Source organism: Chenopodium album, chromosome 3, assembly GCF_948465745.1.
Source record: "Chenopodium album chromosome 3, dcCheAlbu1.1, whole genome shotgun sequence".
Classification (NCBI taxonomy): domain Eukaryota; kingdom Viridiplantae; phylum Streptophyta; class Magnoliopsida; order Caryophyllales; family Amaranthaceae; genus Chenopodium; species Chenopodium album.
The window spans coordinates 76,185,240-76,201,660 of record NC_137836.1 but is presented as its reverse complement, the minus strand read 5'-3'; the positions used below and the strand labels follow the sequence as shown (position 1 = coordinate 76,201,660).

Here is a 16,421-nt window from a genome sequence, read left to right as displayed (position 1 = left end):
TGACTCATTTAAAGTGGACACCCTATAAAGCTTGGATTATTCTGAGTTAATCGAAAGGTTGACTTATTTTAAGCGAACCGGGCAAAGGTTGGCTTATTCTTGACAAATTTTCCTACTATAAATGTGCTAGATGGACTTTTAAGTGAAAACGTTCTCAACTATATATGGGGTTGGACTAAAGATGAAAGGTATAATAACATGTAAATTTCATTATCTAACTGAGTAACTGTACTAATAGAGTCACAATTAGACTGTGAGTAATTTATGTCTTTCCTCTCAAGAAGACTTTATTGGTCAAACTACTATGGATCTCTCAAAAAATTCATTTGTTAAGCTTCCTTTGGATGAATGAAGATGATTTTTTTTTTCAAAACAATGGATTCATTTACCATTGGATAAAGACAATAAAACCCAACTCACCTTCCAAGACATGCACAAACAACATACTAAGAAGTACTAAACCTTCACCTCCAAAAGAACTTGGAAAACTATTATTACAAAGTGATTGTCTAACCTTGACTCTCAAATTCCTCTAAAATTCTAACTCAAACATATCTTCTAAAACATTAGGTACCTCATGTTTTGGTAGTACGTTCTACTTTGGTGTTTGAGGTCAACCAAGTTGTTACATTTTTGGGGATCATTTATATCAAAGTTTATTCTCTTCCAAAAGTACGCATAAATAGTGACATTATTACGACCGTTGATTTCCACCTACTAAACAAGCTGTGAAAGTATATAATTCATCAAAGACTAAGGACCTGTTCTCTTCAGCTTAATTTCAGTTCAGTTCAGTGTTTAATTTTCTTCTCTTATAAACAATTCAGTTCAACTTAATTTAGTTCAATAAATCATAACATGCCCTAACTTAATCTAGCCCATCCTCATTCTTAATGGAGGAAATGATTAAAGATGAAACTTTAATTTATCGTTAGAGTCAAGTTAAGTTATTAGGAGGTCAATCAATTGCACATTTAAGACATAAATCAATAGGTAAGCTAAGAAAGCCAACTCTTACTAGCCAAGTGTACGTAACCGTGTCCGATCTAGGACCTTAACTTTTGTAGTCATGAATGGAAGATCAATAGCTGATGTTGGATGCGAACCAATTCTTCACATGAGGCACTTTCAGGTTTTTCTCAGGATGCTAACATTTCATATCTGAATATGTTTTGGTATAGTTTATTTTATTGATTTTGATGTATCTACAGGCACACCGAGAACAGCCAGCGAAGCTAATTTTAGCAGGTTTGCCGATCATCTGTAAATGGGAAGCCAGCATTATAAGATGTGATGAACTTTTTCATATGAGGTGGCTGTCAGATGGTGCGGCTGCTCAATGGATGCCTTTATATGCAATTTTGTCAGATGATGATTTTTATTTAACTCACCTTCCCTGATTATGCTGCTGCAAAAGAGGAACTTATGACTGTTGCTTGGTTGGGTAACCCTTCCCCTCTTCCATTTGGGTTGGTACTTGTGATTATTATTGTCACCTTCATACCTGAAAATAGTCCAATCTTAGAATTCTAGGAATAGAATGAGAGATATACCGGGCAATGTGTTGTACATTGTACGTATGATTAAACTCATGTCTGAATTGTCAAGTAGACAATTCTGGACATTTTCCCCAATCTATTAACTTACTCCATCCGTCCCCAAATGATAGTCCTTTATGGGCAAATTTTAGTCCTAAAATGTTCACCCGAATCCTCTTGTAGTACATATGTTGGAGTTATTCACTTATTCCCATAGTACAACTCCAAGTCTAGGTTCATTGATTTTGCTTCAAAACAGTGGCGGATCCAGGATTTTTCAGGTGCTAGGTCATCACCGACTACTAATCAATAATTAATGCAAGAATATTAAAAAAAAAGCTAATATTTAAAAAAAAAAAAATACATTTCAAAAGTAATAAATATCCATATTACAACCAAATAAAGGAAATTACAATTGCTCTCTACGAGTTTTCATGTTTTGATATCGATCTATAATATCATTCATTTATGTCAACATTCAAAAACATATCTCGCTTTATATAAGTAACCTAGAAATCATTCAACATTTGATCTCCCATGCTATTACGCAATTTATCTTTCACTTGCGTCATTCTTGAAAATACCCTTTCTACACTTGCCGTTGCAACGGGTAGAGTTAGAACCAACTTCAAAAGCAAGTACACTCGTTCATGGGTTTCATGCTTTCCCGTCTCAACAAGTTTCACGGAAAGCTCACTAAGAATCTTCAAATTCCAAAACCTCTCATCATTTCTCATAGCAACGATGAAATTATCAAGAGAATAACCAAAAAATTTCAATTCATTACTTGGAAATTCATTAGGATAGAATTTGGCAAGTTGAATCAATTTACTTTTGTCAAATGAAGCAAAACGATTAGTGGATTAAAGTAAGACATACATACAAGTAGTTCCTTACTTACCTTCGGGAATCTATTTTCCAATTCTTGTAGTTGAAGATCAATGACACTAAGAAAAACTTCAACCCGAAAATGATGAAGATTTGTCACTTGTGGGCCATTACCTCTATACATTCTTCTCCCGGGAACATGATATATCTCCCCTCCATATTAGGAACCTCAATTCCATGTTTATCCATAAAAGAAGTAACTTCCTCCAAATGAGAATCTCATCCTTCATCTCTCAACTTTTGCAGATTAAACTTGGTTACATCAACCATTTCCATTGCATTTACAATATCCTGATCATGTTTTTGCAAAGCCACATTCAACTCATTTGTAATCCCAAATATAGCAACCATCAAATGTGCCACAAATATAAAATCAAATGACATCAACAAGTGTGTGATAGATTGTGCTTTATTTGAATCAACTGTATCAGAAACTTCGGCAATGGAATCAAGCGACTTCAAGATTGTAGGATATAAATCAAGCACATTCAAAATTGTTTTAAAGTGAGACCCCCAACGAGTGTCACAAGGTCTACCTAAGCCACGTTCTTGATTCAAACCAGTTCCTGATTCAACTTCACCTAAGGATAATGCCTCAACAACTTGATCAACTTGTTTTTCTCGAAGAAATTCTTTCCTCTTAGGTGAATCTCCCACAAAGTTCAAGAGAGGTGCAAGTACATCAACAAATAGCCAAGCACAATCTGAATTTTTTTTAGCAAGGGCAACTTGTGTCAATTGAAGTTGATGAGCAAAGCAATGTACAAAGTATGCTTGTTTACATTCATTCAATACTAAAGTTTTGAGACCATTGATTGAACCTTGCATATTACTTGCCCCATCATAGCCCTGACCCCGAACTTGAGAGAAAGTGAAAGAATACTCCATGCGTAATGACTCAATAGCAGCTTTAAGAGTCAAGGAAGTAGTATTAGCAACATGCACAACACCAAGAAATCTTTCACACACTTCTCCCTTTTTACCAACATATCTCAAACAAAGAGCCAATTGTTCCTTATTGGAAACATCGGCAGACTCATCAGCAAGGATAGCAAAAAAACCACCATTAAGATCCTCAAGTATTGCTTTAGTTGTTTCTTTTGCACAAGCATGGATGATATCTTTTTGGATAGTTGGAGAAGTAATTTGACAATTACCGGGTGCCATTTTAAAAACAACTTTGGAGTATTCAAGATCATGTTTAGAAAGAAGAGTCAATAGAGAAATAAAATTACCTCTATTCAATGAACTTTCTTTTTCATCATGACCACGAAAAGGTAGCCCCTGAAGTAAAAGCCACCTAATGGTTGTGATTGAAGCCTCCAATCGCTTACGATAAGCACTTCTAGTTTCCGTCGTTTGCTTTGATAGAGCAGTGATAATACTACCCTTTTGTTGCTTGAATAACTCCATGGCAGTCACAGCTTTATGGTGAGCACTCATGTGTTTGCTTGCATGATCTCGAATTGTGTTTAATCGATTCCAACCACGAAAACCATCACAAACAAAAGCATCACCTCCAACAGTGTTATCATCCTTGAATAGATAGCAAATGAAGCAAAAAGCAGCATATTTGGAAACACTATATTCCAGCCAAGAGCCCCAAGTATCAAACCATTTGACATTAAATCGACGCCTCTTGGTTCCGAAAAATGTTTGAGGATATTCAAAATCTTGAGGTTGGCAAGGCTTTCTTTGAAGGTATGTCCTCCTCACTAAATCTCTATCATCAGGATGAAAATCACTCATTTTTCTCCTTTGTCTCGGGTCTTGTGGAAGATTAGCAATATCATCTTCACTTAATCTTCCATCATCAACCCAAGCTCTAGGACTTGAAGTAACTTCAGGAATAAATTGTCCATCTTCATTGAGAGTAAAGTTATGTGATGGAGAAGAATGTTGTTCACTTTCTTGATGAGGAGAAAGATTTTGAGGAGGTGGAGGAAGAAGATTTTGTGGTGGAGGAAAAGGATTTTGTGGTGGAGGAGGTGGAGGAAAAGGATTTTGTGGTGGTGGAGGTGGAGGAAAAGGATTTTGTGGTGAAGGAGGTGGATCTTGTAAAGGAGGAGGAGGTGGAGGAGAAGGATTTTGTGGAGGAGAAGGACTTTGTGGAGGAGGGGGATTTTTCGGACCAAAGAAACTTGTGATATCACACATTTTTTTCCTTTTCATTCTGAAAATTAAGTTGCATTAACAATTAGATTAAGAAAACCACAAATGCTTCAATTTACAATCCACATATGCAATTATCCAAACTAATCAATTCCAAAAAAAAAAAAAAAAAAAAAAAACAGAAACCCTAAGTTCTAATATGAAATCATTAATTAATCAATTTTACTGTCAATTTATAATATCAATTTACAGGAAACAATTTATAATATCAAATTATCAATTTACATGAAACAATTTCAATTCCTAAAAAAAAAAAAATTCAAAAACCCTAACTCCCTAAATTGATAAATTATCAACAATTTCAAAAAACAATAGAACACACACTAATTGACTAGATTAAATTACATAATCAACTCAATTAATCACAAATTCAAGTACTCAACCCTAGAATTCAACAATTTGGGTATAATTAAATTTAAAAACTTAAAAACAAACTTACCTAGCAGCAAGAAGAGTCGAAGAGCGCTGAGTGTGTGTGTGTATGCGGATGGAGCGGCCGGCGAGGCGGTACGGCGGCGAGTGAGTCACGAAGAGCGAAGAGAGAGATTGAGATTTGAGAGAATAAGAGTGCGTGTATTTTGAATTTGGTCTCTGTTTTGTTTCTTTTCCCCTTCCAGTAATGTCCGTGTTTTTTTGTTTTTTAAAAAATTTATTTTTTTTTTTTTTTTTGCTAGGTCACGTGACCTACCTGGACCAAGGGTGGGTCCGCCACTGCTTCAAAAGATCAAAATTCAAATTTGCTTGATTAATACCATGATTATGGCAATTAGTTGATTTTGATCATCATATATTTCCTCCTCTCTAGCCGTTTAATACATAGATGGAAGACTAAGCTAATTAGTAAACATGCATAATTAAAGGGTTTTTGATTGATTTCTTATGCATGGTTGCCGTGAAATATTAACTCCCTTCTTTTGACTTGAGCTTGGTGAAACTTCTATATAAATGAAGCTCCTCCACTTCTTTTTGGATACACGGAAAAGATTACATACTACTCCACAATAAATTGAAGCATCCTCCACTTCACAAGGGAGATACACAATTAAAAGATACACAATTGAAGCATCCTCCACTTCACAAGGGTGATGTTATTGAGCATGGTGGCAGCCCATGATTGCAGAAGCTAAGGGCATTGTTATGGCTCTCAGACTAGGAATCAGGTACGGGCTGCAAGATGTGGTGGTTGAATCAGATTGTGAAGCGATTGTGAGCAAGCTGGGAAGATCAATGGTCTACTGTACCGAGCTAGATAGATGCCATTCTTGAAGACATTCTAGCACTTAGCTGTAGCTTTAATTCCATTTCTTTTGTTCATGTTAAGCGTGATGGCAACATGGTTGCACATCATTTAGCTAGATTCTTCCCTTTTGGGGATGAGCAAATCTGGGTTAATCATAGCCCCCCGGATATTGCACCATATGTATTGATGGATAAGCTTGCTTTGAATAATTAATACAACTTGCCCGTTTTGCTTAAAAAAATATATATATATACTTCTCTTCTTTACTCCAAAATGTTACACAAAATAATTTCTTGTTTTGGGCATTGATCATTGTGTTCTCAATCTAGCTCTTTGAAGTACACCGGAGAGTTAGAGTCGTGTAACCCGGAGGTCGATTGCTATGAGTCCGTGTGTACGAGTACGGAGCAAATTCGACTTTAGGGCAGTGATGCTATGTCACGCCACGACATTAAATTAGATAAGTTTGTTCTATTATTATTAATTGCTATTAGTCATATTTCCTACAATCTAAAGTCAAAATTCTTAATTTCTATTGTGGCTAATATAATAGTGACACTTGTTTGTGGTACAAAGGACTATTATTTGTTGTTTGTTTAAAGCCATGGATTTTGGAATTTATATTGTGTTTTAGAATCGTATGTGATATTATCAATGTGAGTGGAATATATATGGTGTATATAATTCCTAATAATTTATTCTATATTGATGAAGTGCATGCTTTATAATCAAGTAGCAATAACCTTCTCGTACATGTTTTTCTCACACATAATTCATACCGAGTGTCTTTTATATATACAAGTTTCAAAGCAAAAGTATATGTTGATTAATTCTTGTGTAATGGGTACGTTAGTTTGCTCAAATTGGTGGAGTGCATCAAGGAAGGAGACCATAAGAGTTTTATTTATTGTGTGTCTTTAATCTTGATCTCGTGTGTAATAGATATGATAATTGTGTTAAGGCAATTGTTTATCACATCCTATGCAAATGTGACATCTATATGAGTTAATTCATGATGACTTAGTTCCTTTATCAAACTTGGAGAATAAAATTCTATATGTAATTTTATTCTACTTGTAAGTTTTTTTGTTTTGATCATTTCTAAAGGAGTTAGGATGGTAAATGGTTGGAATTATGAAAAATCCGCATAATGGAAGAGGATTAAGCCTAATTTTTTTAAAAGGTCTTTTAAATATATAGCATGTAGTTTAGCTTTGTGTAATGTAACCTATATGTAGGGTTATTAATGTTTTCAGCTCACTATGCTGGCTAAAGCTAAGGTCCATCTCACGAGAGTCTGTCTAAGTATCCCTTGAATAACATATTATTTATGTGATAACATAAAATGCTTGTTGTGTGAGGGTACCGATTTAAGGTGAAATATTCTTTAGCTTGGTGTGCTTCGTAGTCATTTTTTGAGGCTCTATGATATTGTGATTGTTGAATATGTTGAATATACTATTTAAAGGACCTAATATGTGATCAAGGTTGATTGTGCTAATTTGATTGGTTTTAGAATTATGTCATTATGTTTTAAAGCGTTGTGTTTGACATAATATTAATTTGAGAATGACTTGAGTTGTGTTATTCTTCGAATTTATTAATGATATGTGTCACATTAAGAACGTATTTCATCATTGCAATGGTATGATAATTTGCAATCTGATTCATGTAATTTAATTTGCTTCATGTTTCTCTTTTACCTTTCTTTTGTGAAGTTGATGAATATATCAACTAGCATGAAGTAAAGTTATGATCCAAACTAGTTAAGTTTAATTGTCTTTCTTAATTAGAAAGGATGGAGGATTAGAATAAGTTGTGGGGTGTCTTCAAAAAGTGATGGATAAATATCCATAACCATATGAAGAAACCATGTCCTTGTGTGTGCTAATTTTGGAGAGAAACAAGCTAAATATAAGCCCTTATTTGTGATCTATCGAAGTTTGTGAAAGTCAGTTTTGTCTAACTATAATATATTCATTGGATGTAATGTTGACTTTCATGAGTCAGTTGAAAGTAAAGAAATTGATATAACTTCACTGAAGGTTTGGTGATTGACTATCTTTGTTATTTCTCATCATGACTAAGTTTGTGCGTTCATTTGTCTTGTTTGCATTATTATCCTTTAATGTTTTGATAGTGGTTCAAAAAATGAACGCTTATATTGCAAACTAATATGACAACTTAGTTATGAAATTAAAAGCGGAGGAATTTTTTCTAAGTATGTGTCCTTATAAGAAATAATACAAGGTAAATAAGTTTATTATATATTAAATTGAGCACCAAAGCTATGGTGTGAGAAGTCATCACATGATTATTCTCGTGATCTGTTAATTTGACCATGATTGTGAATTATATGCTTCTAACTTAATGTTGTTATGTAACGAGAATATTGTCATGATCTTAATCATAGTACAGGTGGAGACTATGAAAGTGCTCTCTAATGATCATTGTATGGTACTGTGAAATAAGAATTAAATTTGCAAGTTTAAAAATGCTTACAAAGTAACCAACAATGATGAGTTTTATGAAGGTTTGGCTCAAAACGTTATGCAATCTTATTGCAAAACCTATTAGTAGATATCAATTCTGGGGGGAGCCAACTCCATTAAATACATGTGTTGTGAATTATAAGTTACAATTGAGGTAGCTTATAATGGAAAAGAACATATACATGCTAGTGGCATGAATATTAATCATAGATTTGTGTGATCACGTGATGTGAGAGGAATATTAGAGATTCCCTAAATAAAGGCCTTTATAGAAAAATTGGTGCTAGAGTCAGCACAAGGGAATGGGTCTAAGCCTATGAGGAGTGAATTGTGATTGATACCCATCTTAGAAATTTCTAAGTTCAATGGGTCAAACGAAGTCACAAAAGAGCTTAATTATAGTACCACGACCATTCCATATTAATAAAGAGATTTGGTACTTCTTACTGCTATGGTATGAGGTTGAGTTAAAGAACTCTTAATAAGTTCATAGCCTTAATATATAAATGTGGTTTATGGCAGTACAAACTTGATGAACTTACCTATGTGAATGTGGGGGTTACGCCCAATCCCCTATGAGGTTCCAAAGGCTAGGACCTCTAGAGCATTCATGAAAAATCCAGGCATATGTGGGGCATTTTTTTTTTAATTTCGCGTTAACATCTTTGATTTGAGAAAGGTTTAGTACGCAACTGTGTTTATATAACTTCATGAAAGGTTCAAGGCCAAGTCCACCCTACATGACTGTATAACACAATTGTAAGTACTGGGTATCAATTCAAATCCACAAGACATTGATACTTGCAAAACCGAGTATCCTTTGCCCAAATTTCTTTACTTTGCTCTTTTGAATCATGTGGGGGAATGTTGGAGTTATTCACTTATTCCCATAGTACAACTCCAAGTCTAGGTTCATTGATTTTGCTTCAAAAGATCAAAATTCAAATTTGCTTGATTGATACCATGATTATGGCAATTAGTTGACTTTGATCATCATATATTTCCTCCTCTCTAGCCGTGTAATACATAGATGGAAGACTAATTAATTAGTAAACATGCATAGTTAAAAGGTTTTTGATTGATTTCTTATGCATGGTGAAATATTAACTCCCTTCTTTTGACTTGAGCTTGGTGAAACTTCTATATAAATGAAGCTCCTCCACTTCTTTTTGGATACACGGAAAAGATTACATACTACTCCACAATAAATTGAAGCATCCTCCACTTTACAAGGGAGATACACAATTAAAAGATATACTTCTCTTCTTTACTCCAAAATGTTACACAAAATAATTTCTTGTTTTGGGCATTGATCATTGTGTTCTCAATCTAGCTCTTTGAAGTACACCGGAGAGTTAGAGTCGTGTAACCCTGAAGGTCGCTTGCTATGAGTCCGTGTGTACGAGTACGGGACAAATTCGACTTTATGGCAGTGATGCTATGTCACGCCACGACATTAAATTAGATAAGTTTGTTCTATTATTAATTGTTATTAGTCATATTTCCTACAACATACCACTATAAGCTCGATGAAGTAAAGAGAGATTATGAAATTGTGCTAAATACTACTTTTTTTTTAATATATATATTTTAGGGGTAAGGGGTGGGCCCCACCTTAATTTCCTATCACAGGAATATTAAGGGGGTATTACCCTTAGGGAGGGGGGATATGAGCCTCGAACCTGGGTCACTACCACGGGAACTGAAGCTTAGCTCCACTGAGCTATAGGCTTCTTGCTCTTGTGCTAAATACTACTATAAGCTAAGAAAATGGCTCAAGTTTAAAAAGATAGACAAACGAAAAAAGAAGACTGTAACTAACAATGCTTAAGAAACATGTATTAAATCAGCAAATATATATGTCTTTCAATTTTAGATTTCTAGGGCCCCCAAAATTTACAGCCTTCACCAAAATGCATAGCACGTACCATGGCTAGTTTGTTTTTATCAATGGGGCTATGGCCAGTTGGCCACTCTATGGGACCTTGTGTCCTTGTTTGTTTACCTTCTAAAATTTTGTGGCATGAATTACTTATACTACATACTTCTTCCGTCCCCTTTTTATAGTCCCTTATGGACAAATTTTAGTCCCAAAATGTTCATCCCATTTGTTTTTTCCAACAACAATTAATATTAATTTTTTTACCAAAATTTCCTCCAATTTGCAACAATATTTGTGCAAATTTAATTTTCCTTATGTAAATTTAGTTTTCCCATGTACTTTTATTACTTTATCTCTCTACTTTTTTGCATATCCAATGTCAATTTACTTTTTCAATGTACTTTTACTATTCTTATTTGTGTTTATTAATTCCTGTGAAAAATGTCCATAAGGAACTATAAAAAAGGAATAAAATAAAACATGTTGACATCATTTCTTTTCAAAGTTGTATACGTGTTGCTTTCTTATGAAATTTTTTCCCGCCTAAAACCATTGATGATGCCATTTTTTTTTGTGATACTTTCTTCATTCCTTTTTTTTCTTTTGGTATATTTTTTTTTGTGTGTGTGATACTTCGTAAACAAGCTAAGTAAATTCTTTCAACAACTTTAGTCTAGAAATCAGAGTATAGTAAATTGAATAGCAAGTGTATTCCTTTCCTTTGATTTAAAGATCTATCATTTCCTTTCCTCAATTCCTTAACATTAATATTCAAAGGTCAAAAGATTTCCCAAAATGTTCAAATTGTATTTCTTTCAAGAAATATCCATTCAATGAATTTATAACAAAATTGAAAAAATTCATTGTATATACAAGCTTTACACTATATATATATATATATATATATATATATATATATATATATATATATATATATATATATATATATATATATATATATATATATATATATATATATATATAGTGTAAAGCTTGTATATTAACTGATTCCTCAAGGCTCTAATGCTAACCAAAGTTATCAATTTGGATACCTTATATTTTGGTTATTCTACTATGGTGCCAAGGTCAATAATGCTGTTCCAATTTGGAATAATTCATATCTAATTATATCTAAATTCCCCAAATTATAATTTTAGCTTAATATTTTTCCTTTTTTTTCATAAATACCTTGGAAATCTGTTCCGTAGCTAGGTGATAATGAGAAATAATTTGTAAAGATAGTCTTGTGCTATTGTCCATATTAATGATAATTCACCCTAAAATATTACCCTTTTCTTCATAAAACTTTGTAACATTTTTTTTTACCACTTTAGGGGTGATGTTCAATAATACATGAATTATGCACATTAATTAGGATGATATTTACAAAATTACACTTAAATCTACTCAGGTCCACCGTCATTGATTATCATCTACCAAACGAGTCGTGAAGGTACCAAGTGTCATAAAATAACATGAATTTTTTTGGGACTTTTCAAACTTTAAAATTGGACAATTTGTGTTCACATAATATAAGTATCATGAATCACGATCAAATCAAATTATTGGTCTAGTCATACGTTAATTATAATTAATTATTTCATCATATCACAGTGTGGATACAGTTGCAACAAATGATAGAGCTGATGAGTAGTAGTGTTTCCTATAAAAACCGAGGGACAAGCTAAAAATAAAACTACACACACAAATTAAAGTATTACTTAATCATCCATGGAAAAGATGAAGAAATGGGGTTATTTGCTACTTATTAGCATGATTGTCATGGCAGGCAGTAGCACAACTTGTACTGCCAGCCGTGAAATCAATGATGGTTTGTCTAATCGCGATAACCATCATCATCAGCCCTTGCTCTCAAACATCATGCTAGAGGGAGCTGGAGCTGCTGTCGACAATACGGTGAGTTGCATACCAGCTGGTGAAGACTGTTCAACTAGTAGCGACTGCTGCCCACACTATGTATGCTGCCAGTTTATCTATACCAGGTGCGAATGGTGTCCAGGAGTTGGTGATGGGTGCGGTCTAACTTGGAAATGTTGTCCAGGCTTGTCATGCAGTGGTAGTATCTCTGGTACTTGCTCCTAAGAAAAAGCATGACTATGTATATGTGTGTTTATTGTGTACTAAATTACTACTCGTACTATATTGGAGTAGCTAGTAAAATAAACTCCTAGCTAAGCCTGTCTTGTCTTGTCTTGTGAAATATACTACACATGTATACTACACAAGACTACTTCTGTTTAGTACTAAATTATGAATGTGGTTGATGGACTTTTAAATGAAAACAGTATACTAAGGGATTGGACTAAAGTTGGAAGGTATGATACGATATAACTTTCATTAACTAACTGTACGAACAGAGAGTCACAATTCAATTGGACCTTGTGTATCCTTTCATTAACTAACTGTACGAATAGAGAGTCACAATTGTACATTGAGTATCTTCTGTCTTTCCTCGAGAGAATACTTTGCTTGAACTGCTATGAATCCTCCAAAAAAGACATTTGTTGAGCTTCTTTCGGATGATTTTTTTCAATACAATGGTGTTGTTGACACCGAAATTTTATTAATTATTAGGTGTTAGGTATATGTAAATAAGGAGATAATATCAAAAATTATAAGATATTTATCTTTATAATCTCATAGATTATTATCTTTTACTCTACGACACTCTATATAAAGAGGGTCATTTATAGGGTTTAGAAGGCTCAGATGGAACAAGTCACAAAGACCTCATCTCCTCCCTACTACCAAACATTGTAGGTCTATAGTATGGATTAAGCCGACAAGGCCCCGTACTATAAACAAATATCAAACCCTAGCCCTTTGGAGAGAGGAATCAAGAGATCTACGAGAGTTGTACGTAACCCACAAATTATCAATGAAATAATTGTTTACATATATTTTCTACCTCTTTAATTATATATTGCAGGTTTGAATTTTTATGGTTTACAAATTGGCACGCCCAGTGGGACAATTTCCGCTCTTCATCTCCACTCTTCAAGTATCAAAACTTGTAGATTTAATGGGGGCATACCTGTAGACACCCATTTATGTCTCCCCAAAACAAAACCCAGCGATGAGTACCTTTCACGTCGAATCATAATCGAATGAAACGAAAGTGTGGAAAGTCTAGTGTTGCGGAAAGTTTTTATTTCTTTTCTCTTCTTTCTGTTTTTGAAAACTTATTTTAAGAAAACATCCAATCCATTTTGGTTGGTCCATGATATGGGTCCAATAGTAGTGTAGTTGGATGGGGCTTGCCAAGAGCTTTCCAACGATATATTATAAGCCCAATTCCGATGAATATTGAGGAAGTTATGGCCAATTTACTAAACTAGGCCCGGTTTGAGCTTTATGTACGGCCCAATGATCTAGGGGAGAGCTTAATATGATTTATCATTCCTAATGCAATTAGGAATGGTTTTAGTCTTCTAGATTCTTCTAGAAGGTTCTTTTCATTCCTAATTCAATTAGCATTGATAAATTGACTTTTGTTGACTTTTCAGAGTTTTAATCAAAATAAAAAAAAATCAAATAGCATTTTCGAAGAAATTATATTATTTTATCCTCCAGTACGGTAAACTTATCGGATTTTCGAAAACGCGTTAAAATCAGGCCTTGGCGCCTAACCCCAGGCCTTGGCGCCAAGAACCAGGCCTGGCACCAGACGCTAGCCATTGGCGCCTGGCGCTAGTGCCTGGCGCCAGCTAGCCAGGGTTGGCGCCAGCTCTGTTTTCTGAGCGTCAGACTCTATTTTGTTAATTTATCTTTTTTGGCTGATTTCTCTATAAATATCGTATTAAAAACTCCGTTTTCCTTCACCAATTCTCACGAATTTTCATCATCAACAATCATTAATTCTTTAGCATTCTCTAAATCATTCATTCTCTTAATCTTTCAATTCTTTTTTTCTAACTTTGCTTTTTCATACAAAATTCCGCATTCACAAGATCTAGAAACACCTAGCCATATTCGAAGTTGCCTTCGCCCTAGACGTGAAAGGTTTAATTTCTGAGGGTTTGGTCCCAAATCTCTATTTCAATTATTTAATTTAATTGTTTTGTTTATTATTTTCCTTGAAGTTACTAACGTGTGTATTTTGTTATTAGAAAGAGGTACGAGGCATCAAAGTAAGTACTTTAATGATTTATTGATGTTATGATGTAGAATCATGTTTAAACTGTTATTATGATATTCCTAGTATCATGTCTAGGGTAATTTTAATATTAAATATGATTGTTACGACGCTTCCTATGTTCTTCCTAATATTTATGATTGTTAGTATCATGTTAGGGTTAAAGGTTTGATTTTTATTGCTTAGTGACATGCTAGGGTTTGTTATTAATCTTGTTAGTATCATGCCTAGGATCTTGCTATTTTTATTATGCTTTAATATTAACATGAATATGATTATGATTATAATTGTTATAATTTATGATGATTATTATTATTATTATTTTGATGATGATTATTTATGATGATATTATTATAATTATTGTTCATGATTATTTATTCTTTGTTGCTTGATACATTATTCTTTATTGCTTGATCACACCTTTATTGCATGTTTAAAGGGAATTTGTACTTGTAATCACGCTTAATAAGATAATTAATAATCTTGTTTAGGGTTAATGTGATTATAATTCAAGTGATCGCCAATAATAGGTTTATTTGTGCATTAAATTCAACCAACATAGATAAACAGGTTTAGGGTTAATCCTATTGATTGCATGTTAATTAAAAAGCACACATGAATACGATCAGAATAAAGTAGAGGTCTATTATTAGGGCAGGTTCAATCTCTTTTAGGTTGGATTTGTACCTTCATCCCCGAACCCTTATTTGGTTCTAGACCTTATAGAGTTGACGATCTCTTGGATCGTTAAGGGGTGTAACCTTCACCTCGTGAACGGTTTACAAGTTCCTAAAAAACTTGTTGGCGACTCTTTTGCTCTATCTTCTTCCCTTTTGGACGCCACCGTACTTTAGTGTATGATCACAGTGGGGTTCAGGCTAGTGGGATTAAGGCTTGAAATTTATTCCCTACAGTTTTTGGCGACTCCACTGGGGAGGATTTCTATTTTAATTCCTGAATTTGTTTCGGCAATGATTTAGAATGAGTGGATGAGACTCGAAAAGTTCTAAGTATTTCATGTGCGTAATTTTGATTAACATTATTGTCATATGCATAAAAAAGATCTCATTGGAAAGACCATCCGTAATGAGTTAAAAACATAGGATTTTACACGTAGGAAATTTGAGAAACGTCTTTCACAACTAGGACTGAAATAACACCGCGCGAAACTGGAAAATTTTATCGAGCACAGAAAGCTGCTGAGGCATGTGGGAAGTAGCGTCAGGGGCCAGAGCTTGGCGCCAGACTTTTAGCCGTAGCGCCAGATGCCAGTATTTGCGCCAGACGCTATAGTTAAAAGCTGGCGCCAGTCTCTGTTTGCTGGCGCCAATTTCCCCCAATACCGAGCCAGAAATATGCTTTCTAATTTCGACCGGTTTTTCTCACTTTTCTGAAACCCATATGTGTTCTACATATGGACATAACCCTCTGGGAATTCATGCTCCATCTACCCGATTGAACGCTCCGTGCAACAAAGGGTACATCCGAGATGTTGAATTCACCAAACCATGGAAGCGAGTTTTTTCTAAAGCTCGCGGTGTCCCATCCACTCGCGCCAACCCCTCACGATTAGGCTTCCGCGCGGTGCATCCGGACAATTAACCATGGACCCTCTTTGACTAAACCATATCCCGAACTTTAGAGAACTAGAGCCATGGTTAGGTTGCGAATGCATTGCATCATGTTGTGCCTACTTGACTAATTGTGCATTATTTGTTGTGCATATATATTCTATGTTTCTCTTAACCGTTTGTTGACTTGTGTTGAGACTAAATCAATTAATGACTTAAAGAACTTTGCCTAATTAATTAATTAATTAATTAATTAATTAGAGTCATTAAAGTCTAATATTTTAATTGGAATTGACCTAGTACGACTTTAGGCATACCCCAGTTGACTAATAACACCGAAAACAGTCCCAGACCGAAGCTCCAAAACTGGCGCCAAGGTCTGAGCTGTAGCGCCACACTATGAAGTGTAGCGCCTGACGACAGCTCTGTCGTCTGGCGCCAAGCTCCACAGTGTGACGCCAGTCCTGTCGCTTGGCCGACAG

General features: G+C 34.5%; 1 protein-coding gene across 1 annotated transcript; it reads right to left on the bottom strand.

Moving 5' to 3' along the window:
- Positions 1 to 2,649: 2,649 nt before the first annotated feature.
- Positions 2,650 to 4,583, bottom strand: LOC145625410 (uncharacterized). Its single transcript, XM_081678456.1, has 2 exons — positions 3,662 to 4,583; positions 2,650 to 2,717 (listed from the first exon to the last, which is right to left on the bottom strand). The coding sequence occupies exons 1-2, from the start codon at positions 4,581 to 4,583 to the stop codon at positions 2,689 to 2,691; spliced, it is 951 nt and encodes a 316-aa protein (XP_081534582.1). The 3' UTR covers positions 2,650 to 2,688.
- Positions 4,584 to 16,421: the final 11,838 nt, after the last annotated feature.